Source organism: Carcharhinus amblyrhynchos, chromosome 20, assembly GCF_965287045.1.
Source record: "Carcharhinus amblyrhynchos chromosome 20, sCarAmb.v2.hapA, whole genome shotgun sequence".
NCBI classification, from domain to species: Eukaryota; Metazoa; Chordata; class Chondrichthyes; order Carcharhiniformes; family Carcharhinidae; genus Carcharhinus; species Carcharhinus amblyrhynchos.
Window position 1 is genome coordinate 8086236 of NC_137343.1, and position 25150 is coordinate 8111385.

General features: G+C 43.1%; 1 protein-coding gene across 5 annotated transcripts in view; it reads left to right on the plus strand.

The window, feature by feature from the left end:
* The first annotated feature begins 2040 nt into the window (after window positions 1-2040).
* Window positions 2041-25150, plus strand: part of gnb1l (guanine nucleotide binding protein (G protein), beta polypeptide 1-like) — a 30008-nt gene continuing 6898 nt past the window's right edge. The window contains exons 1-5 of one of the 5 annotated variants that reach the window (XM_080208058.1): window positions 2052-2101; window positions 10619-10713; window positions 15061-15194; window positions 20942-21067; window positions 23340-23502. In XM_080208058.1, coding sequence (XP_080064184.1) covers window positions 15079-15194; window positions 20942-21067; window positions 23340-23502 — 405 coding nt within the window. In that variant the 5' untranslated portion in view covers window positions 2052-2101; window positions 10619-10713; window positions 15061-15078. Of the gene's footprint in view, window positions 2102-7012; window positions 7043-10618; window positions 10714-14815; window positions 14849-15060; window positions 15195-20941; window positions 21068-23339; window positions 23503-25150 lie in introns of those variants that run through there. The other 4 variants (XM_080208059.1, XM_080208056.1, XM_080208060.1 and 1 more) reach the window with 4 other exon arrangements.

The following is a 25150-nucleotide window of genomic DNA, read 5'->3' on the forward strand; positions in this document are numbered from 1 at the left end:
AATGTGAAATAAAAAAGGCAATGCTGGAAGTACTCACGGGTTAGATAGCAACTGTGGAGAGAAAAACAATGTTAACGCTTCAGGTCTGTGACCTTTCACCAGGACTGATTCTGTCATGACGATAGCTGATTGTCGGTGTGGGATGGAGTATTAGATACAATATGGTACTCTGATAAGGTACACTATGTACCACATATGGGGCAATTAACCTGAGGGTTGAAGCTCAGACAGCACAATGGTAGATTAAGTGCAGTTGTTGTTGCAGTTAAATCCATGACTTGGAGTGTTGTTCTTTCAGCTTGAATTGTAACATTGGTGACGAGTATTAAAAAAAGAGATATTTAGGATAGGTCATGGAATTTGCTGGAGCTGTTATGTCTGCAGTCTGGAAAATTGAGCCTGTTTGACCCAATAGGCGATGCCAGTCATCATCACCATTGTTTGGTCCTTCAGTATTGAAAAAGACCATCTTCATTTATCAACACCACAGAACCCAACTCATCCAGCCTGAAGACCCCTACACCAATGGAAATGGGTGAATCCTCCAGAGGCCAATGCAGTAAGTTCAGTAGCCACTGGGTACACCCTAAGGACACCTGATACCAAACACACTGAGTACAACAACCTGAGGGCATCCCAAGTACAGGCAATTGACACAAACACTTGCGCAGGGTGCCTGAGTAAGCCAAATACAATGTTCAAGGACAAACGCCATGAGCTAGTCTACAAATGAACCATGTTTTCAAAAGCGGGGTGGGTAGGAAAGAGATGCGCTGGGCTACATGCCAACTGCAGCAGCTCAATCGGTGCTTTGCATGACATAAATAGCTATGCTTTGTTAGCTATGTTTAACTTTGTACGTTGCAATTAGCTTACACCCTGTAACTGTTCTCTTACACTGTTATACCTCTGAATTACCGGTTGTTTCAACTTAAACAGGGAAGATGCAGACTGGTCGGTCACATGGATGCTGGGATGATGTGGGTACAAAAGGGGGCACATGTCTGCATCGTGGGAGTTCTTCCTGGGGCGTGGGCAGATGCACGTTGTTTAAGAGCTGCTCAGTGCGTTAATAAGCCCTCATTGTTGATAGTATTTGTTGCCGGTTATTGCAACCTGATAACAGGCTTCTTCAAGAAAGGCAATTAAACAAAGGAGTAATAGGATAAAACTAACGAAAAACAAATCTGCCACATAAACATAGATAAACATGGAGAATAAATTCTGGTTCAGGTAGTGAATCTTTGAAGTAGAAACTACAAAGGGTCATGAATTTGCAAAACATGCAAACCAGCCTCCCATCCATTGATTCTGTCTACACTTCTTGGAAAAGCAGCCAGCATAATGAAGGACCCCATGCACCCCGGACATACTCTCTTCCACCTTTTTTGATCAGGAGAAAGAGACAAAAGTCTGACGACACATTAAACCAACTCAAGAACAGCTTCTTCCCTGCTGCCATCAGACTTTCAGATAGACCTACCTCGCATTAAGTTGATCTTTCGCTACATGCTAACTTTTCCTACTTGCATCTCCACTGAACCCTGCTCTGACCAAGACTGCACGGAATTACAAAAGGCTGTGAACGTAGCCCAGTCCATCACACAAACCAGCCTCCCATCCATTAACACTGCCTACACCTCCCGCTGCCTCGGCAGAGTAGCCAGCATAATTAAGAACCCCACGCATCCCGGACATTCACTCTTCCACCTTCTTCTGTCGGGAAAAAGATGCAAAAGTCTGAGGTCACGTACCAACCGACTCAAGAACAGTTTCTTCCCTGCTGCTGTCAGACTTTTGAATGGACCTACCTTGCACTAAGTTGATCTTTCTCTACACCCTAGCTATGACTGTAACACTACATTCTGCACTCTCTCCTTTCCTTCTCTATATCTTTATCTTCTCTTTATCTGTCTCACGCGCAAGAAACAATACTTTTCACTGTGTGTTAATACATATGAAAATAAGTGAAATCAAATCAAATGAAGACACATTTTAAAACCACACTGACTACATTACCCAGCATGTCCAGCAGTAGCCGGAAGTTATTCTTGGAAGGGATTATTCAGATTTGCGCAGCGTTCATTCGGAAATTTAACCGGTAAATAATGTGGCCGGAGGAGTGTGGTGTGAATCTGAAGGCTCCGGGTCGGGGGTGGGTTTCCGCGGCTCCCTGACAGGCCTGGGCCCAGGCCGCCGTTGCCTTGACAACGAGCCCAGTAGGCCGCAGGCGGCAGCCCCGGCACCGGGCTGGGGGGAGGACAGAGAGACACCCGGCACCGGGCTGGGGGGAGGACCGGGGAGCACCGGCATCCTGACAGGCCTGGGCCCAGGCCGCGGTTGCCTTGACAACGAGCCCAGTAGGCCGCAGGCGGCAGCCCCGGCACCGGGCTGGGGGGGACGGGGGCGAGGAGAGACTCGGCACCGGGCTGGGGGGGGGGGGGGGGGGGGAGACCCGGCACCGGGCTCGGGGGGGGGGGGGGGGGAGGGAGGTCCGGCACCGGGCTCGGGGGGGGGGGGGGGGAGGGAGGTCCGGCACCGGGCTCGGGGGGGGGGGGGGGGGGGGAGGTCCGGCACCGGGCTCGGGGGGGGGGGGAGGTCCGGCACCGGGCTCGGGGGGGGGGGGGGGGGGGGGGAGGTCCGGCACCGGGCTCGGGGGGGGGGGGGGGGAGGTCCGGCACCGGGCTCGGGGGGGGGGGGAGGGGGGAGGTCCGGCACCGGGCTCGGGGGGGGGGGGGGGGGGGATCCGGCACCGGGCTGGGGGGGGGGGGGGGGGGGGAGAGATCCGGCACCGGGCTGGGGGGGACGGGGTAGGTCCGGCACCGGGCTGGGGGGGGGGGGGGGGGGGGTAGGTCCGGCACCGGGCTGGGGGGGGGGGGGGGAGAGATCCGGCACCGGGCTGGGGGGGGGGGGGGGGGGAGATCCGGCACCGGGCTGGGGGGGACGGGGTAGGTCCGGCACCGGGCTGGGGGTGGGGGGGAGATCCGGCACCGGGCTGGGGGGGACGGGGTAGGTCCGGCACCGGGCTGGGGGGGGGGGGGGGGTAGGTCCGGCACCGGGCTGGGGGGGACGGGGTAGGTCCGGCACCGGGCTCGGGGGGGGAGAGATCCGGCACCGGGCTGGGGGGGACGGGGTAGGTCCGGCACCGGGCTGGGGGTGGGGGGGGAGATCCGGCACCGGGCTGGGGGGGACGGGGTAGGTCCGGCACCGGGCTGGGGGGGACGGGGTAGGTCCGGCACCGGGCTGGGGGGGACGGGGTAGGTCCGGCACCGGGCTGGGGGGGGGGGGGGGTAGGTCCGGCACCGGGCTGGGGGGGACGGGGTAGGTCCGGCACCGGGCTCGGGGGGGAGAGATCCGGCACCGGGCTGGGGGGGACGGGGTAGGTCCGGCACCGGGCTGGGGGTGGGGGGGGAGATCCGGCACCGGGCTGGGGGGGACGGGGTAGGTCCGGCACCGGGCTGGGGGGGACGGGGTAGGTCCGGCACCGGGCTGGGGGGGACGGGGTAGGTCCGGCACCGGGCTGGGGGTGGGGGGGGAGATCCGGCGCCGGGCTGAGGGGGACGGGGGCGAGGAGAGACTCGGCACCGGGCTGGGGGGGGGTCCGGCACCGGGCTGGGGCTGGGGCTGGGGCTGGGGCTGGGGGTGGGGGGGGGAGATCCGGCACCGGGCTGGGGGGGACGGGGTAGGCCCGGCACGGGGCTGGGGAGGCGCACAGCCAGACCCGGGGAAAGCTCTCAATGTGAAGAAGGATCCCCCTCCGTGATTTTATTTTGGGGAAAGGGGAGAGGTTCTTGGTGGAAAGTCCTTCATGCAGTCTTGGAGAGGGGAGCCCCTCACTGGAGGAGGGAGGATCCTGGGGAGGGCAGTCTGGTGTCTTAACAACAAACCTGGTGTTGTCAGACTTCTTACTGTCTTATCTACACAGGGGATGGGATGGGAGTCCACCTGTACAGGGCAGGTCTTGTGGAGGGGAGATTTGCTCTGTGCAGGGGGAGGGGAGTATATCCCCATACAGGGAGTCTGGGGGACCCTCAGTATAAAGCAGAATCTGGAGTTTTGGGGAGGGGAACTCCTCGCTAGTGAATGGGCTGCAGGGGTGACCTCCCTTCATCTTAGTGGGCTGCAAGATCAAAATCGGGCTTGTTTACTAACCATGAACCTTGAATAAGATTGAACACATTAATACAAATTGTATATTTCATAAATGATAAAAATGCTTAATCGTTCAAATATAAAACGTCAAGTGGTAAAGACAAAATAAATCTTTTACACCTGATTGGATGTAGTGATTAGTACTGTTGCTTCACAGCTCCAGGGATCCACGTTCGATTCTGGGCTTGGGTCACTGTCTGTGTGGAGTTTGCACATTCTCCGAGTGCCTGCGTGGGTTTCCTCCAGGTGCTCCAGTTTCCTCCCTCATTCTGAAAGATGTGCTGGTTAGGTGCATTGATCCGAACAGGTGCCGGAGTGTGTACACTAGGGGAATTTCACAGTAACTTCATGCAATGTTAATGTAAGACTTACTTGGGACAAATAAATAAAATTTACTTTGTGAGAGCCATGCACTCTTAAAGTAAGTGTTGTGTGCAATCTGCATGCACCTCACTTCACGTGCCCTCTCTTCACGTGCGTAGGAATTCAGTTATAACCACAGGAAAAAAGCTCTGTGGATGAAAGCCTGTGGAACGTAGCTGTATGTGAGCAACAGCCAACAAAACATCTCATGGGCTGCAGTCAGAACCCCGGGCCGCAGTTTGCCCACCACTGTTGTCTGAGGGAGGGGAATCTCTTGCTGTGCAGGAAAGATCTTCCTGAAGTGGGGATGGAAATCTATCGTTGTATAGATGGTCTAGGATAGGAACCAATCAATGTACAGGCATTTAGGAAGCCCCTAAATTTATACAATTAACTATTAAATAAATGAATTAATATTTTCAATTAATTTACTTTGGTTGAAGAACATTAATTAATAATAGGAGTCAGCCACTTAACCTCTTGAGCTTATTGTGAGATCATGGTTGATATGTGACCTAAATCCATATACCTGCCGATAGTCAACAAAAATCAATTCAGATTTAAAATTGACAAATGATCTTGCATCAAATTCCATTTGCAGGAGAAATCCAAACCTCTGCTGCAATTTATATGAAAACATTTCCTAATTTCACACTTTGAAGTAAAATCATAGAATACACACAGTACAGAAGGAGGCCATTCAACCTATCAAGTCTATCCAGGCCCTGTTCTCGTAACCCCACACATTTGCCCTGCTAATCCCCCTGACACTAGGGTCAATTTAGCATGGCCGATCAAACGAATCTGCATATCTTTGGACTGTGGGAGGAAATCAAAGCACCCAGGGGAAACCCATGCAGACACGGGGAGAAAGTGCAAATTCCACACAGATAGTGACTGAGGCCAGAATTGAACCTGGGTTCCTGGTGCTCTGAGGCAGCAGTGATTCAGTGAGGTATCTGTGGTGAAGTAAAGCTTTTAATCATGGTGTGTGGGCCCAAGGCTGCAGTTATACTGCTAATTCTGTGCTATTGTGAAGTGTTTTTGGATGGTCATTGCTTCGAAAGTGGCAGTGTGATCCAGGAACCAAATCCTGGGAACACACAGACTGCTAATGTACAGTTGTCTTACTGCTTGGGTGTGAATTTGTTGGAGTGGAACTGTACTGTGGTGTGAGATCACGTTGACAGGTGCTGAAGTGAACTCCTGGATGTATTATCAGCTTAGTACAGAGTTTTTTTAATCTATCATTTCAGTTAGCCCATATCAACTGCTGCTGGAGGGTCATCAACTCGGTGAAGGACGCAGTTTGGTCTGCCCGAAACTTGCTGACCTTCCAGTTGAAATAATTGTCCTCGACCGAGTGTTGCAGACTGGCACATTCCAACTTTAGCACTAGATGCTAACTGAAATCTTCCTGTTGGCTAGGAATTTTCAAAGTACAAGTTTCCCCCATATCATAACTGACCAAATTAATATAATTAACATTTTGGAGTGGAAAAACTATGTAAAAATAAGTTACTCAATCTGTCTTGATGTGAAAGATGTTTTACTTAAAGGAGCAGTATGTCTTGAACTATATTATTAATATAGGGGTGTATATATACCTAGATATATATTATATGTACATTAAATTGTTGCTTAGAAGTTATTTTAATCTAGGGCATACTTATGATGCGTTAATGCCTATAACCCAGCCATGTGTAACTTATCCCAAGCTCAAGAATTACTTTTGAAGTGTCCTCACTTACTTAGTAGGTAAACTACTGCTAAGCTCCCACATGAACAAATATGACTAACATCGGGTTAGGGACACTAAATTAATAATTGAACATTGTGATAAAGAAGGAATATAATTATGATTCCATTTTTTAATTAATTCATTCATGGGATGTAGGCATTGCTTGCTAAACCAGCATTAATTGCACATTTCCCATTGCCCATAAGAAGGTGATGAACTGCCTTGAACATGCCATACAGTGTAGATGCATCCTAAAGTGCTATTAGGAAGAGAGTTCCAGGATTTTAATCCAGCGACTGTGAAGGAAAGGTATATGTTAGCAAGCCAGGACAGTGAGTTGCTTTGGGGGGGTGAGGGTGGCGGTGTTCCCATGTTCCTGCTATCCTTGTCCCTCCAGATGGTAGTTAGAACCAGAGAAACCCTACAGTGCGGAAAGAGGCCATTTGGCCCATAGTGTCTGCACCAAACACAGTCCCACCCAGGCCCTACCCCCATATGCCTACATATTTACTCACTCACTAATCCCTCTAACCTACGCATTTTAGGACACCAAGGGGCAATTTTACCATGGCCAATCAACCCAACTTGCACATCTCTGGACTGTGGGAGGAAACCGGAGCACCCAGAGAAAACCCACACAGACACAAGGAGAATGTGCAAACTCCACACAGACAGTGAGCCAAGCTGGGAATTGAACCCGGGCCCTGGAGCTGTGAAGCAGCGGGGCTAACCACTGTGCTACTGTGCCGCCCATAAGATATGGAAGCTGTTGTCTAAGGAGGCTTGGTGAGTTTGTACAGTCCATCTTTTAGATAGTACACACTGCTACCATTGGGCTTCAGGGGTGGAGGAAGTGAATGTTTGTGGATAGGGTGCCAATCAAGCGGTTGCTCTATGCTGGATGATGTCGAGCTTCTTGAGTGTTGTTGGAGCTGCACTCATCCAGGCAAGTGGAGAGTGTTCCATCACACTCCCTACTTTAGCTTTATAGTTGGCGGATGGGATTTGAGGAGTCAGGAGGAGAGCTGCTCATTGTAGGATTCCTAGTATCTGACCTGCTCTTGTAGCCACAGTATTTACGTGGCTAGTCCAGTTCAGCTTCTGGCCAATGGTAACCCCTAGAATATTGTGAAGACTTCTTCAGTGAACTCCTAATTTACCTAACAGTTGTGAGTTTGAAGTAGTGGAAAACTCCGTGACTGTTCTATTTTGAATATAATCTTCCCCAATAGTAATTTGAGCTCAGAAAATCTTGAACATGTTTTGCAATTTTTTTCCAAGTTATTTGAACAATGCTGAATGATCAATCTACTGTGTTTAATTTTTAATTCTCCGAATTTTATTTATAACCTCAATTATAACTGTGGCCTGGCATAAGCAGTCTGAGAGAGAGGTTTGATCCATCGTTCAGGGGGATCAGGATATTATTTATGGTGGTAATCTCTGTCAATTGTGATGTGTAATTCATAGAGAAGGACTGATTGTAAAGGACCAAATTCTAGTTCATGAGTAACTCGGTCTTCCCTTTGAATGTGTTCCTTTGCTTTGGGCAGAAGGAAACATGTTTGGGATGTGATTGATTTGTAATAATCCCATTAATCTCTGAGAACCTTGTGCTGACGTTGTGCTTTTGGACTTGCTGTGCAGTTTTCGGCTCAGTTGCCTGGTAGTAGCAGAGCAAGTGAAGTACAGATCTATCTTGAATTTTGTTGCCTTTGGGCACTAGACAGTGAAATTTCACTTAAAGAAATGATGAGCTTTAATTTCATATTGTTGGCAGTAAATTTATCAATATTGCAATATCAATATGACAATTTTTTTTAAGGTTCATTTTCAGTCCTTCTGACAGGTGCTGCTTTATTCAGCGTGGGTGGGCTGATGGAACTGTAACTGCATGTTCCACCCGCCCATAGTTTGACCTTGTTTCCCAAGCAATATAGGATGCAGAAAGACAGCATTAGCTTATTTATCATCTCTGAGACTGATAAATTGGATGTTTCGTTTTCTAATGTTTAAGTTAGTCTAACATTTAGGATTATGCAACAGGATCAGTAGATTTAATTATACAAGTTTAAGGGAATGGATGACAATGCTGGGGAATAGAACACTATATACTATTTAGGAATACACTTCTTCCTTAGAGGCTTTCAAATATGGGAGGGAGAGCTATTTTGTGAGTCCAGACAATTGAAAATGTTCACTTTATGTGTGCGTGCTTTGAACACTTTAGATGTGGCTTACCAGAAGAAAATATCAGGGCATGAAACTTAAAAAATAAATCGGTATGACACCTCTCCCTTAAGAATTTTTCCAGCTGATATCACATGATGCATCTGTATTAAAGGATTACTTGAAGAACTGCAGCTTTGCAACATATTTCATTCCCAGGTTCGGTAAGGCAGGAATGAAGATAGAAAGTGCTGGAAATATATCTGTGGTGAGAGGAACAAAGTTAGTGTTTCAGGTCAATGAGCTTTGATTTGAATGGGATCAGAATCTGTAAGGGAAGGATCCTCTTTATATAACAGGCCTGTTTCTGCAGCACCAAGTTTCACTTTTAAATGATTATCCCTGAGCGAAATTGTAAATTTCAAAGACATGATTTGCAGCTCTGTTGTTGTTGCTGTCTCAGTTTTTGCAATAACTGAGGTTTGTGTTGGCCAGTAAGTATTACCCAAATTGTACAAAATGGCTGATCACACTCCTGTAGGCCAAAAAAGGTGATGGCCTTTCACAGCAAGCCGCATTCTCTTCATGTGATTGTCTAAGAAGGTGCTACTGTCGAAGGTGCCTAAGGGAAATCTGCTTATTGATGGTGTAATTGGCCTGGTGAAGCAAGAGCACCTACAATGTACGTTGCTGGTTGCTGCTGATGGCACTCAGTCAGCTATGTAAATGTAATCGTGTGCGTGTGTGTGACAGCAGGCGAGCTGAAAGTTTTCAGTATGTACAAGTGTTCAAAATATATACTGAAAGGATTGGGCGTGGCAAACTGCCTTCTTATGTTTTATTCAGTTCTGTAATAAGAGCACAGATTGGCATCCTTGGTTAAAAAAAGGGTTATCTCTATTTACATAAACCTTTGAAGAAAATAACTTGCATTTATGCAGCATCTTCTGGGGCCTTCAGGCACACTGTTACATTTACATAAATGATTGAGTGCCAAATGTATTTCTGCCATCAGCGATGTACGATGTAGATGCTTTTGCTTCAGGAGGCTAGTCACACCATCAAAGGCAGTTTTCCTTTACACACCTTCCGAAGTGCCCTTCAGCCAGTGAAGTACCTTTGAATTGTAATCATTCTCATAATGCGTGAAATATGGCAACTGAACACAGTAAGAGATAATGATCAGTTAATCTTATTTTTAGTAATGTTAGTTGATGGAATAAATATCTCCTGTAACATTAAGAACTCTGTGAAATGGTGCACTCTGAGCTCTGGTGAGCTCTTTGATGCTAACCATAGGAACATAACTAGGAGCAAGACTAGGCTATCTTGCCCCTCGAGCCTGCTCCACCGTTCAATTAGACCATGGCTGATCTTTTCATGAACTCAGCTCCACTTACCTGCCCTTAATTCCTTTACTGTTCAAAAATTTATCTACCCTTGCCTTAAAAATATTCAATGAGGTAGCCGCAACTGCTTCCCTGGGCAGGGAATTCCACAGATTCATAACTCTTTGAGTAGAGAAGTTCCTCCTCCACTCAGTCCCTAAATCTGCTCCCCCTTAGGTTGAGGCCGTGCCTCCTTATTCTAGTTTCACCTGCCAATGGAAACAATTTCCCTGCTTCCATTTTATTTATTCCCTTCATAATCTTATATGTTTCTATAAGATCTCCCCTCATTCTCTGAATTCCAATGAGTATAGCCCCAGCCCACTCAGTCTCTCCTTATAAGTCAACCCTCTCAACTCTGGAATCAATCTAATGAATCTCCTCTGTACCCCCTCCAGTGGCAGTATATCCTTTATATTCTTTCTCAAGTAAGGGGGGAGCAGGGGGCAAAAGGGGGTTCTATTTAAAGTCACATCTGAAATATGGCACCTTGGACAATACAATATTCCCTCAATACTGCACTGTAGTCATAATTACTGCTGGGTATTATATGTGCAATGTAACTCTCAAATGCTGCTTTTGAAGTATTCTTAGGCCTCACCTTGGTTCACAAAAAATTTCCAATAAATTTTCTGTTAAAAGCCGGAGGGAGAAGCTGCCATACTTTTTGGCTCCAGAACTTTTTGTTTGATATGTGAAGTAAAAAGCAATTCACAACACTCCATTATTAGACATCTGAGAATGATTTTTCAAAGGAATCATTTCTTTTACTATTTAGGAAGTAACTCCTATATTTTTCCCCAAGGTCTGTATCGGCACCGCTCAAGCAGTAGATAGGAGGCATACAGAGGCAGCTTAGAAAATTCTTCTGCTGGTGAACTTTGCCTGTTAACCAGTGGGGTATGTAGAAATCAAATCCAAATTCCAGTTTGAAATCACTTAGTCTGATAATATTTACATTTCACAATTTAAATAGTTTTTGATTTTGCTGTGCATAAGTGATTGTTGAATGAGTTTTTCTTTAGTGATGTTGAATTAGGAATAATAAAACATGCATTTTCAAGGAATATAGGGTGTGAGATTGGTGCCTTCCTTGAGCCCTGATTGTTTTGTCTGATTTTAGTGTGGGTGTATGCTAATGGGATTGGCAAGAAATTTGAGAGTTGCTTGATGTTGGTGGAATGGATATGTTTTCAGGTCTACCTTCCAGAATACAAATGTATTTTCCTATAACGGAGTGGCGTTGTCTTGTTTTGGGGCCAGCCTTTGTTCGCAGCTCACTGCTAGCACTGGTTTATGGCATGTGGTCTCTCAGGATATGTGGTGAGGGATTAATGATTGCAGCCTATTCATTGCAAGCTTTATCTGGTTTATGATGATTAATTGATTACTGGGAAATAATCCAATCTGATTTTCAAGTTATTTTCAAGTCCCAAGTGTTTTAGTTACTTCACACAGGTTTTATAAAGTTTTGTGTACTGATGTCTCGTTCACATCCAAGTTTGTAGACTAGAAACAGTAACGTAGCTTCCGCTGGATTAACCGTAAACATTGTGGAATCAAAATAAAAGCAATGTTGATTAGTATTTGAGAATAACATAGTTTCTTGTCAAAACTTTACAAACTGGAAGTAGAATTGGCAAGGTTTTCATGTGTTGACTATGAAAACTTCCTCAAATTTCACCAGAATTCCTGTTTTCAAACTTTATCTAAATCCCTGGCTTACAGATTCCTCTATAAATGCTCATGCGTAACACAATCATGGCGGTTTGATTCTAATCAATCTACCCTGCCATTGTCAAAATGTGGGACCTGGACAGAGCCCATTCCGCTGACAGCGATCATTTTTCTTTTACTCTATGCGCCATGTTTTGTTATGAATGCGTTTCAAAAGTTCGGTGTGCCATTTACCCAATTTTAACGCACAATAGCTAATCAGTATCTTTCTGGAGAGGTAATTTGTGAAATAATGCAGGGGTCAAGGGTGTCACTGTCAGTCATATGGTCGCGTCCACTCCCGAGAATGCATCGCTGGCATGCGGCTGTGGGACCTGGATCTTTGAAGCCTGGAGAAATTGCCAAGCAAGTTCTTCCAAAAGCCGAGCTTGATAGTGGTTTCAATTGAATTGGGGTCTCCGGTCTCTCAGGTGCTGACAGAAGCCTGGGCATGTGATTATTTCTGATTTAATAACATGAAGGGGAAGCGAGCTTTGGCTGATAATTAGGCCTAATTAGTGAGAATGTGTTGATGGACAAGCCATCATATGGTCACAAGGAAACAAACTTTCTTTATCCAAGGCTTAGAGTCAGATTACAGTTCCTGTGTTATCTGCTTCTGCTGACTACAAGGCTGACTCTTGGTTACTTCTTCAAAGAGGAATGGGATCCCACAATATATGGGATTGGGATGAGAATATTGAAAAAGAAAATCTCTTTGATTCATTCCAACTAAATTAATTCTCTTCCCCCTCCCCGTACGACCCCAATCTTAAATTATAGCTGTCTTAAAGTTTAGATTACAGAAGTGATCCAATTTCGGCTTTGGAAATGTGATGAATAAGAATCTGTGCTCAATTTATTTAGTCCGAAGCTGTAAATTTTTTATGCAAATATAAATGTAGCAAACATTTGTTGGATTTTTAAAAAATGTGCTTTCCTTGCATTTTTGTAACCTGTCAGTCCTCAGAATAAGTTAGGAAAAGTGGAACAAATGCTGTGTTCTGATTAACTTTAGTCGTCATCACACAGGAGCTAAAATGTGATTGTTTTTATTTACAATTTAAGACAATATATTGCAGACTAATTTATGTAAACTATGACCTGTCACAGTATGCAAAGTAAAAATATTTGAATATTAAATCATGTGTTACGTTCTGATACCATGTTTTGAAATCTTGATATTATCTCAAAGTTACTGTGCTATATATAAATGTTAAAAGTGTCTGCCTGTTAATAATGTAGCATCAATTATGATATTTTATGGCACTAAATATTTAGCCATGTCAACCATGTGAAATTAATTACTTTGTGCAACAAAAGTAGCGTTTCTTATATTTGGTCAAATGTTGATAAGTAAAAGCCTTTTAATAAACTTCTGCTCAAATGAGAAGTTAACTCAGGCAAAGTATACTTCCTAACGTTTAGTGATACATGGCTGTGAGAACAGCTATCTTAAATGCTCAACATTTACTTAGGAAGCATTCCTGGCGCTGATCTTAATTAGGGAGGCTGGGCTGACAAATCTGTGTGGCTGACAGATTAGCAATGCACAATTAAATGAGGGGTCCTTAACCAAGCAGTTTTCTAATCAAGACAGGATATCCAGTTCTTCTAGATGTTGCTGACATTACCGTAAAAGCTAACTCACATGAAGGTTTGAAAAATATCATGACACTTATTATTCGGAGGAAAATACATTCTTGTGTGCAGATGTTACACTCTTGGCCCAGGGAACTAAATTAAACCATCCAGAAGGAGGAGAAACAGTTGGTGTTGTGTGTGACTTGCACCTGATATCCTGTTTTTTATGAATGACTCTTCAGCCAGGGATCAAAACTGAATATGTGTGAAACTTACCAGTGAGCCAAGTAGCAAAAGAGAATAAAAGTTAGCAGTTGACAGGAAACTGCAGGAGGTGGGGTCAGGGTAGATAGCTGCCAAATATTTTCTCAACATTTTGGGAGGGTGGGGGGGCAGTCTGGAGTGTGGGGATAAGGAATCTCACCCCCACCCCCACCCCATAAGTGATCACTCTCCTGAAATTTTACATCTTTGAAGATCTGTGTTCATGAGGTGTCACTGCCATTACTGGGCCACTAACATCCTGTAATGATTTTCAATTGAAGTAGCTTGTTCTACCCTTTCCGAGATGTTATTCTTTGTGACTGATTTACATTTTTAGTTCACTTTAAGCCCCTTTGTTTTGCATTATTGTCTGTGTCTACAGCTAGCATTACTGTATTTGGTCAGCCAGTTTTCTGGTTAAATGGGGCTCGTGTCCTGTGATTCTCCCTGGTTAGTTTGGGGTTTTCTAAAGGTATTGTTTGGGTTATCATGTCATGTTTGATGTTGCTGCATTGCTTTCCAATTTATCCCATACTACTACATTAGTGACATGATCTATGAGTGTGGCATGTCAGGAATTCTGAGACGGGGCACTTTTGTTTTACATGTAACTTATACAAGCTTTGGATATACTGGGACATATTATTAAAACTTGCAGGTCACCCAAAAGTTTGTCAACTTAGGCATGACTTCCAGGACATCAAGAGAAAATTTACAGATATGCTGCATAGATGGATATTAGATCAAATTAATTTGGAAAAATGTGAGATGCAGCTTTGAAGGATAGAAGGTAACCTGCCCTGTGTATGCTGATCTTAGTCATGATGTGGAGATGCCGGCATTGAACTAGGGTAAACTATGTTGATCTTGAACAAATAAGGAAATGCACCCCCCTCTCCCTCTCCCGCTCCCCCCCCCCCCCCACCCCCCCAAACCTCCATTAGTTTCTTATTATTGTCACAAGTAGGCTTACATTAACACTGCAATGAAGTTACAATGAAAATCCCCTATTCACCACACTCTGGCACCAGTTGGGGTACACTCAGGGAGAATTCAGCATGGCCAATGCACCTAACCAGCACATTTTTCAGACTGTAAGAGGAAACTGGAGCACATGGAGGAAACTCACACAGACACAGAGAGAATGCGCAGACTCGCACAGACAGTGACTCAAGCCGGGAATCAAATCCAGATCCCTGGCGCTGTGAGGCAGCAGTGCTAACTACTGTGCTGCCCCATACAGCTGTATAAGGGGAATTATCTTGCCATGATTTAGCAATTTTCATTAGTGGTTAAAATCAGAAATTTACCAAATGAAAAATTATGAATGTGGAACTGTATCTGATCATTCAGTTGCACCGGGCTACCTGTGATGTTAACGGTTTTTAACCATATATTATGCCAACAGAACCTACTTTGTACCACAGCTCCATTTGATGAATAACCATTTGTGGTTTTCTAAATCTACATGGTGATTACAATTATTTATCTATTCAATGCTGTTGATTTGCTTATAGAATCCATTCCTGCTCTTCTCATGTGATCCATTTTTGTGAAATGCAGAAGAAAGTCTAGATTCTTTAGAAAAGGCAGCTACAGAACTAGCTAATGCATCTGAATTAAGGAATACTGGATCAATTTTTAACCCCTCGTTGCATTAATCATCATATGTTCTCTCTGCAGATTGTCGTGGCAACTCTTATGGCCCTGCAACCACCTGATCCAAAGTTTGTGCTTCGAGGGACTGGAGCTTCAGTAAATACTCTGCATTTCTGCTGCAGAGATCAGGAGGGCTGTGATCCTGTACTCTTCTCAGGGTGAGATACATCTCCTGTGGTGCATGGAGTAGTCTGTTGAAACTTAATACGAAAGTAGCACGTGTGTAACTAAAAAAATGGAGAATTCCCTATCATGTTAAGGATTCTGCTACCAGTTCTGGCATCCTGTGGTATGTTGCTGTGTGCAGGAAGATTCTTGAGCCAACTTACTGCAAACTGCTTATGGTGACATTCCAACATCTTCCACTGCCATGATTCCATTAGGCAGCTGTTTTCTTTGTAACACCACTAACCATTTTAAAATTTGCAATGTACCGTATATCCTCTTGTAAAAGCCATGATCCTGACCTGAAAAAACACTATTTTTCATATACCTCATGTAAAAAATTGACTTTATTTTTCAGAGATCAAAGTCCAAATATTTCAGAACCAAAGTATAGTCCTGGAGATGTTACTGGTTTGATTTCAGTATGAATGTAGAAATACTAATGAAAAGGAGTGCCGGTTTACTAAATGAATAAATGTTAGAAAACTAATATGATGAAATGTATATAGTTTGTATTGCTGTAACATAAATAAATGTTAGATGATTAATATGAATCCCTCAGTGTTGCTGGTTTTTACATTATTCCATTGTGACAGTCTCTTTTGGATTTTACTTGGGCCTAAATCAAGTGGACATGTCAGTCGCTTTAAAACATTACCTGAGTAAAAATCAACGCTATGGCTTTTAGCCTAAGAAAACTGGTCTAAAAAATGTGACTTTTATACAAATATATATAGTGTATAGTGATAAACTGACGTTGGGTATGCCAATGTGTAAATGATTTTCTAATGACGTATTTTTTGGGAGGAGGGAAGGGGTTTCATTTTTAAATAAACCAATTTGCAAAGAAATCAGTAAAAATAATACAGCACAGTGTTTTTGGATTATTCAACAGCAATGTTGTCAGAAAGACAAATAATTACTGACCACTAATGTGCCCCTGGTGACTGGCCTGCCCTCTACTGGTGACTAGTTTAATTCTTTGTGCTGCTCTTTAAGTCTGTAAGTGCCTTAATGGCTCAAAACATTTAGATAAGAACACTTGTGTGTGAATTAACTGTGGAGTTTGGAGGAACATCGGAACAGGAGTTGGCTAATCAGCTCCTCAAGACAGTTCCTCCGTTCAACAAGTGATGCCTGCACATTGGCTGAATAATATAGTTTTTCAGTTCTTGTGCACTAGCTCCTTGTGAAGTAGTTGATATCAAAGAAACCTTATTGCAGTGTGGTGCTAGAATGCAGATACTGCATTGTGTGCTCTTTGTAGATCCTCTAACATTGTGGATGCAACAGTGCTCCAAGGAATGACTCAGTCTTATACCTGTGTACATTTTAGAAGGAATCTGAAGCAGGACTCTAAACTTCTTAAGGGTTACAGGCAGAATTGGGCTCCCAATTGCTTAGTGCCCAAAGAGATGCTGAATGCAATATATCTCAACCATTTCTAAATATCTTGTGTTGAGATGGTAGATATGCACCCGTTGACATTTTGCCAGCGCAATCAGGGTTCTGTGCATTCAGCTTCTGCCTTGTGCGAAAAATATGAACAAATATTGAGTCTGGAAATATGAAAATGTAGATATACTGCACAGAAGGAGGCCTTTTGGCCCACCTTGTCCGTACTGGACTGTGCAGCATTTTCTGCTTTCTGGTCACTTCAGCTCGAGTTGATACTGAGGCCAATTGATGACAGGTGAATAAACCTTTTGAGTCGAGATCAGCAGATGATTGTTACTGCTTCTGCCGAAACTATGACAAGAGGCCTTAATTAATATGTGTCATTCCGGCAAAAAAAAAATCCTGAGAAGTCCAACAGTTATGTACAGCAACAGCACCGCGAGCTTCAGTATTCTGCACTGAGTCACAAAAACCTGTGGAGAAACTAACCCTTGCGGAAAAATCTAGCAGAACCCTATCATTAAAATCAAATATAACTTGAAAAGTGCGCTGAAGTTTTGTTCACAAAATATAGGTAAATTCTTTTTGCAAGTAGTCATTTGCTCTGTATCCCAAGGCAGGTGAATAGGTTAAGATACAGATCAGCCATAACTAAATGAATAACAAGACAGGCTTGAGGGACTGAATAGACTTCCACCATTTCTATGCCTGATGTATAAAGAATGTATTCTATTGCTTTCACTCAGAGGAAACTGTGTAGCGCAGTCAGGTGATTTTTCAGTAAGGTACAGCGTAATCTAAATGATTATTAGTTCATATGACAAATAGATAGTTCTGTGTTAAAACCAAAGAGAACCTCCTTATAAGGAGGTCTGGCTGATCTGTAGTTAGAATAGCTGAAAAGACAAGGAAAAATTTTTGCATGCGGCAATTATATTCCTAAAGTGGATTGAGTGAGTGTATTCACGGTGGCACCAATGGTTAGCACTGCTGTCTCACAGGCCGGGGACCTGAGTTCGATTCCAGGTTCAGGTATGGAGTTTGCATGTTCTTCCTGTGTCTGTTTGGGATTCCTTCGGGGTTTCCGGTTTCTTCTCACTGTCTGAAAGATGTGCAGGTAAGGTGGATTGGCCATGGTAAAATGCGCAGGGTTAAAGGGATAGGATGGAGGGGAAGGCCTGGGTGGGGATGCTGTTTCAGAGAATCAGACTCAATGGGCTGACTGGTCTCTATCTGCATTGTAGGGATTCTATGAATTAATTTTTATCAAGAAATGGGAAATTGCGATGATATGTGGTGCATAAGATTGTACTTCCTTGAGATTTTTATACCAAAATTATTAATGAATTATTATTATTACACTGGCATTGGAGATGGTGCAGCAAAGCTTTGCTGCATTGGTTCCTGTCATGAGTGGTTCAACAATTTGAGGCGAAGTCAATTGGACCAATACTCTCTGTAGCTTAGAAGAATGAAGAGATGACCTCACTGAAACCTACATGAATCTGAAGGGGCTTGTAGGGGTAGACACTGAGAGATTGTTTCACCAGCTAGGGGATCCAGAATATGGGTCGAGTCTCAGGTTTAGGAGCAGATCATTTAGGAGACAGGGAAGAAATGTCTTCACTCAAACGGGTTGTGAACGTTTGAAATTGTCTACCCCAGAGGATTGCAGTTACTGCATTGTTGAATTGGTTTAAGGCTGGGGATAGACAGATTTCTTAGGGAATCAAGGGATATGGAAAACAGGCAAGAAAATGGTTGAGGCTCAGGACCAGCCACGGTCATATTGTTACAACTAGATGAGAAGTAATGAACTGGCTCCCCTCGATTCAGTTTCCTTGGTTGGTTACAACAGAAGTTTAAGTTTAATTTTCATAATTGGATATGCCTTTTCCAAATCAGAATATATTTAACTATTTACGCAGTGAGCAACGTGGAGTCGATCAATAAGGTTTTCTTGAGTTAGAGAAAGAGAAAGTGTGTTAAATACTAAATTTGAGATTTCAAAAAAGTAATAAAAATGTGTGTGCATGCATGCACGCACAGGTACTGGTATCAGAAATAAGGGACGTTAGATTACAGTAAAAAAAAATACAGTTAAGCGTCCTTTGATTGCCCTTGAGGGGGTAGATTTTTAATCTTTGCGGCTGATTTGGATTTGCTGGTTTTGTGGATGTGGCCAGGCGTAGAAGATGTTGCAGTTACTACTAGATTTGTAGTAGTCTTCCAAATCTGATAGTACATTTGTCCCACTTTGCTTTTTCACCTTCAGTTTGGAAGAAGGCCTTGCATTTTTAAGTAGTTAGTTTTGTCTCATTTCAAATTGCAAAACTTCTAGTCCGTTCAAGGTTAAAAATAAATTACCTTTCAAAATTAAGGGGACATAGCCTCGTGATAGTATTGAATGGTGGTGCAGGCTCGAGAAGCTGTACCTACTCCTGTTTTTTTATGGTTTTATAAAGGAGTATAAGCTATAGCCTACATTCCCTTTGTTTGCACTGTTTGATTTCAGGAAGGCAAGTTGGAGTTGAAAATGCATTTCATTTCAGCAGATGTCTGGAACTGATTTGAACATCAATAAGGAGTGAAAACCAAGCCCAAATTATCAATAACAAGATGTCCAAATGGGTTATTTACCCAGGCTCCATCTCGTGTGGATGTTGTCATAAATTTGTCACCAAATTATATGTTTCATCTCTGCGTGCTAGGGAAAGGTAATAGTCAGATTGTTTTGAGGGTTGATCTGATTGCAAATTACTACATAATTTAAGCTTATTGTAATAGACTTTTGTGCAAATGCCCTAAAGAATAATTCCTTGTTTTCTTTTTGCTCCAAAGTGGTAATTAAAAAATAATTACTAGTCAAGAAACTAAATGATAATTGCTATTGTCTGGTGTTGTGGCATAGCATTGAGTTTGATGTGGGATTTGGACTCACGATGCCTGTCAACAAGCTATTGGGTCTGAGCATGCCAAATCACAGGTGATTTCCAATGTTGCCTCACACCATTATTTAGAACAGTATATTTGGAATTTTTCCAGACACTTATCTGTCCTTTCCTATTAATGGCTCACGCGGTCAAGTTTCTTGTTGACTTGAGTGTTCCTCACGAAAGAAGAATAAAAACTTACATTTTTTTTCCTCCAAATGTGTGTGTATTTTCATTAGGACTAGAAGTAGCTTAGTGGGTGGCACAGTGGTTAGCACTGCCGCCTCACAGCGCGTGGGACCCGGGTTCAAGTCCCAGCTTGGATCACTGTCTGTGTGGAGTCTGCACGTTCTCCCTGTGTCTGTGTGGGTTTCCTCTGGGTGCTGTGGTTTCTTCCCACAGTCCGAAAAATGTACTTGTTAGGTACATTGTCCAAGCGTAATTGCATGAGAAATGTTTTGAAGGGGTTTCACTCGACTCATTCCTGGGATAAAAGGGATATTTTATCAGGAAAGGTTGGACAGACTGATGCCATATCCACTGGCTTTTAGCACAATGAGAGGTAATCTTTTTGGAACATAAAATGCTGAGGGGACTTGACAAGGTGAATGCTGTGAGGATATTCCTCCTCTTTTGGAGAGACTAGAAGTGGGACTCTCCCATTTAAGATGGAGTTGAGGTGAATTTCTTTCTCTCAGAAGGTTGTAAATCTTTGGAACTCTTTTGCCTTGACAGCAGTAGGGAGCGGAACATTGAATGTTTTTACTGCAGACTGATTCTTGACTAACAAGTTGAGTCAAAGGGTTTGGGGATTGGCAGGAAAGTGGCATTAAGACCACATTCTGATCAGCTATGAGCTTATCAAATGGTGCAGCTGGGTCAGTGCTGAATGGCCTATTCCAACTTCTAATTAGTATGTTCACAAGGCCTCTGCAAATGCATTTGAGTTGCATGACATTGATCTAAAGTAGCTTCTGATTTCTGGTTTCTATCCTCTGTGGGACATGGTAGACACTAGTTTGATGCTTTATCCTTATCCATTGAAATCAGGAGCTCAGTCTGCAGGAGATTGCGAGTGTCAGTTTGCACTGCACCATCTGATAGCATATTGTAGCTCCCATGCTGAGCACCATCACTCTCCATTATGCATTATTTTGTAATGTTTGCGCTGCACTAGTGTGCACCAGAGTAGACCACAGATTGACCAGTGAAAATCTTATTTTCCAACGTAATTTTGCCATTGCAGACATGTTAGAGTCAACACTTAGCTGTAAATCAACCATGAACCTCTGTCATTGAATATCACTGATGCCATGAGCTTTGTTTGCTGAATTATGCTTAAGCTTTTTTGTTTTGACACAATGTACAATTTTATGTTGAACTTATTAATTCAATTTTTCTTTGAACAGCTCAGCCAATGGACTAATACACATCTGGAACTTAAAGACACACAGGCCAGATAAAGTGCTGGAGAGCCACAGTGGACAATCTGTTTTATGGATACAATCTTTGCAAGGGAGGGATTGCCTCATCAGGTTCGTTATACTCTGAAATCTGGTCCTTCTCAATGGATAATGTGTATGCAAATGTAGAGATTGCTACTTGGTGGTTGACGTTCCTGAGAATCACAAATGCTTTAGGGCAGAGGAAGTTAGATTAAGGTGTGGCTCAGAATAACAGAGGTTATTGAGGTGGGCTTTGCCTCTCTTGTTGCTCCAACAGAGATCAGCTAACTCAGCACAGACTTGGATCAAATTTGGGGCCTTCTGACTTATTAGTTAAATCGCTGAGTTGTCAGGAGACCTTTCACAACACTTAATAGGAGGAAATAAATTAACTTATAAAGATAAAGCGGCACGGTAGCACAGTGGTTAGCACTGCTGTTTCACAGCTCCAGGGTCCTGGGTTCGATTCCCGGCTCAGGTCATTGTCTGTGTGGAGTTTGCACATTCTCCTCGTGTCTGCGTGGGTTTCCTCCGGTTACTCCGGTTTCCTCCCACAGTCCCTTTGGACTGGTTAGGTTGATTAGCCATGCTAAGAAATTGCCCCTTAGTGTCCAGGGATGTGTAGGTTAGAGGGATTAGTGGGTATAATATGTAGGGGTATGGGGGTAGGGCCAGGGTGGGATTGTGTTTGGTGCAGACTCGAAGGGCCAAAGGGCCTCTTTCTGCACTGTAGGGTTCTACGATTCTATAATTCTATGATTATATAAATTTGCATAAGGTAATTGAAAAAAGTGAACATTTTATCACAGTGCTTTGTTATAAAGATTCAATGAAAACATTAAAATCTAATCAAAACTGTAACCTTTATTATGTCACTTGGTTTATAATGTGTGACACCTTCCCCAAATATCCATTATACATTGTTTTGCAAAGACCTGCGTATGTAAAACATTGAGTTAACTGATCTGCATTATAGAATAACCGCTATAATTCAACTTGATTGCAATGTTATTCCTGTTCACTATCTGATTAATCCTGCCAGAATATAAGTGCATGTGTGAGGTGTGTATGCGTGTGTGTGTGCGCGCGCACACTTGTGTATGTGTATTGGAGAAGTGTTGAAGGATAGGATAGGCTCAGTTATATGAATGAGTAGCCTGCTGTTACTCACAATAATGCTGTTTTATCTGCCTTGGGGCCTTTACTCTCCTCCTGCCTGGCTGTGGCATGTTGAGCCAATAGCTGATTGACTGCTGTTCTTTCCGCTACTCCTACTGTCCAGTAAAAAGCTTTTGGACCTTTACTGTTTTCATTCTTCCTTTGGTGAAGAGTCCAGCTGATGATTGACAACTGCCCATGACTGAAATCGGAAGCTTGCATTGAGCAAGGGATTGTAAAGTTGGCAAATTATGTTACAATTGTATAAAACGTTGGTTAGGCCACATTTGGAATACTGGGTCCAATTCTGGTCACCATATTACTAGAAGGACGTGAAGGCTTTGGAGAGAGTGCAGAAAAGGTTTATCAGGATGTTGCCTGGTATGGAGGGTATTAGCTATGAGGACAGATTGAATGAACTGGGATTGTTCTCCCTTGAAAGATGGAGGCTTTATAATTTATAAAATTATGAGGGTATAGGTAGACTGAACAGTTGGAAGCATTTTCCCAGGATAGTAATGACAATTACAAGGGGGCATAAGATCAAGAAAAGGGGGGAAGAGTTCACTGGAGATGTGCGGGGAAAGTTTTTTACGAAGAGGGTGGTTAAGGCCTGGAATGCTCTGCCATGTAAAGTGGTTGAGGCAGTTATGTTAGTAACATTAAAGGTTTATCTTGATAGGCGTATGAACAAATGGAAAATAAAGGTATATAGGCAGCTGGTTAGATAGGTAAACATGATTGGCACAGGCTTGGAGGGCTGAAGGACCTGTTCCTGTGTAATACTATTCTTTGTTCTTTGTACGTACAGATTGGTCCTATCGCACATCACTGCTTTGCGGTGCTGCATTGTTTAGAGTGGCTGTAGAGTAAAACTTTGCATTGTGGTCTTTCCTTAAAATATCGGGAGGTTTAGGAACACGTGGAAAGTGGTCTCTCGGAATAAGTACTCAAAAACCACTGGCACCCGTGGAATCGTACACACCTTGAGTCATTGCTGTTGGAGAGGAGGGACCTAAATCATTTTGAACTATAGGATACTCTGTTTATGGCTTGAAATTGTTTAAAAGAAAAAGGTTCTCAAATGTTTAAGCCATAGCTTAATTTCGCATGAGTTAAAATCATTGCAATAAGGAAAGCAAATTGTTGCTCATTTAATGAAGAAATTAAATGAGAATATGTTGTGTTCCATATTTTCATACAGCCAGGGACGAGATTCAACTGTCTGTACGTGGGATCTATCTGAAGGGCGCACTGCAGTGATTGACTACATTCCTTTGGATAGCTATGGATTTTGTCAATGCTCGCTAATGCAAAAAGATGTTGACCATTACCTTTTAGCTTCACCGGGCAGCACCTTGTCGGAGGTAATTGTGCAATGCACCATACAGTTGTGCTACTCATGATACACAGATAGGTGCCTTTGATCAGGGTCTGTTCAAGTAAGCTCTCATGAATAGTCTAAACCTTCTCTTAACATTGTCTCAATCTCATTTACCAGCATGCATGTGAGTAAAACTGATTTTCTTTTATTAGCACTTTTGGCACATTTTGTAACATCTTGTAATCGGTGTTGGCTACGCTGTCTTGAAATATTTTTTAAAGCTGAATTAAAGAGCATTAAATGACTCTGAGCTACCTCTCCAGTCAACATAAGAAAAGCAAGAATTTGCTTACGCAGAATTTGCTTTTCTGTAGTGTCTTTCACAACTTGGGACGTTCCAAAGTGTTTTACCGCCAATAAAGCACTTGTGAAGTGCAGTCACTATTGTAATATAGGAAACCCAGCAGCCAAATTTTGCCCTGCCAAATCCCACAAATGGTAATGCGATAATGGACAGATAATTTGTTTGTGCTCTTGGCCAGTACACTGAGGATAATTTCTAGAAGTGCCATGAGATCTTTTACATTCAAGAGATATACAGTGCCTTGGTTTAATATCACTGCCAAATGACAGCACCTTTGACAACACTTCCTCATTTCTTCAGTAGCCTTGATTTTGTACTTGGGTCCTAGGGCAACATGGTGATACAGTGGTTAGCACTGCTTCCTCCTAGTGCCATGGACCTGGATTCAATTCCAGCCCTGAGTGACTGTCTTTGTGGAGTTTGCATGTTCTCCTGTGTCTATGTGGGTTTCTTCCGGGTGCTGCAGTTTCCTCCCACAGTCCAAATATGTGTAGGTTAGATGGATTGGCCATGCTAAATTATCCTTTCGTTTCCCAAGATATGTAGGTTGGGGGGACTGACCATGGTAAAATGTGCAGGGTTACAGGGATAGGGCAGTGGGATTGGGCCTGTGTATGATGCAATGTCAGAGAGTTGATGTAGACTCAATGGGCTGAATAGCCTCCTCCTGCACTGTAGGAGTTCTGTGACTCATGGGACTGGAATCCACAACTTAGAAGTGAGAATGCACCGGGGTGTGCCTGACACTGTGTCACATATAGACAGGATAGGCTTGAGCGAAGTGTGATCAACATTTAAAAAGAAGGAATAAAAATAGAGACCTGCTTTGAAAATGAACTCAATGTGAAATATTCATTGAAAAATTAATAACAGAAGAAATAAGAATACATCATACACAGAGTTTTACAATGTGGTAAATCTGCTTTGTGTGCATATCTATTGTAACTGAATAGAGTACTTATATTACAAGATTATACATGACAGCTTGAAGGAAACAGTCAAATAGTAATTAATTAAAACAGAGTGAAAGTACTGTTTCTACAAGGTTGTATTGTTATATTATTGGATTGCCAGACTTGCAGTTTTTTTATTTTAGATTATTATCTTTCCAATTGTTATACTTCCAATAAACTCTTGTGATTTGCACCCTGTTATTAGACATCAGGTATTATGTCTCTCATCTTTGACAAAGAACGTGTCTAGTTAAAAATTGCCTCTAGATATCCCATTTACAACTTTTGGAACAGTGTATAAGAGTAGTATGAGTGTTTATATTCAGAAAACAATGGAGGTATTGAAAGTATTTTGGATGGAGACAAACTGTTTC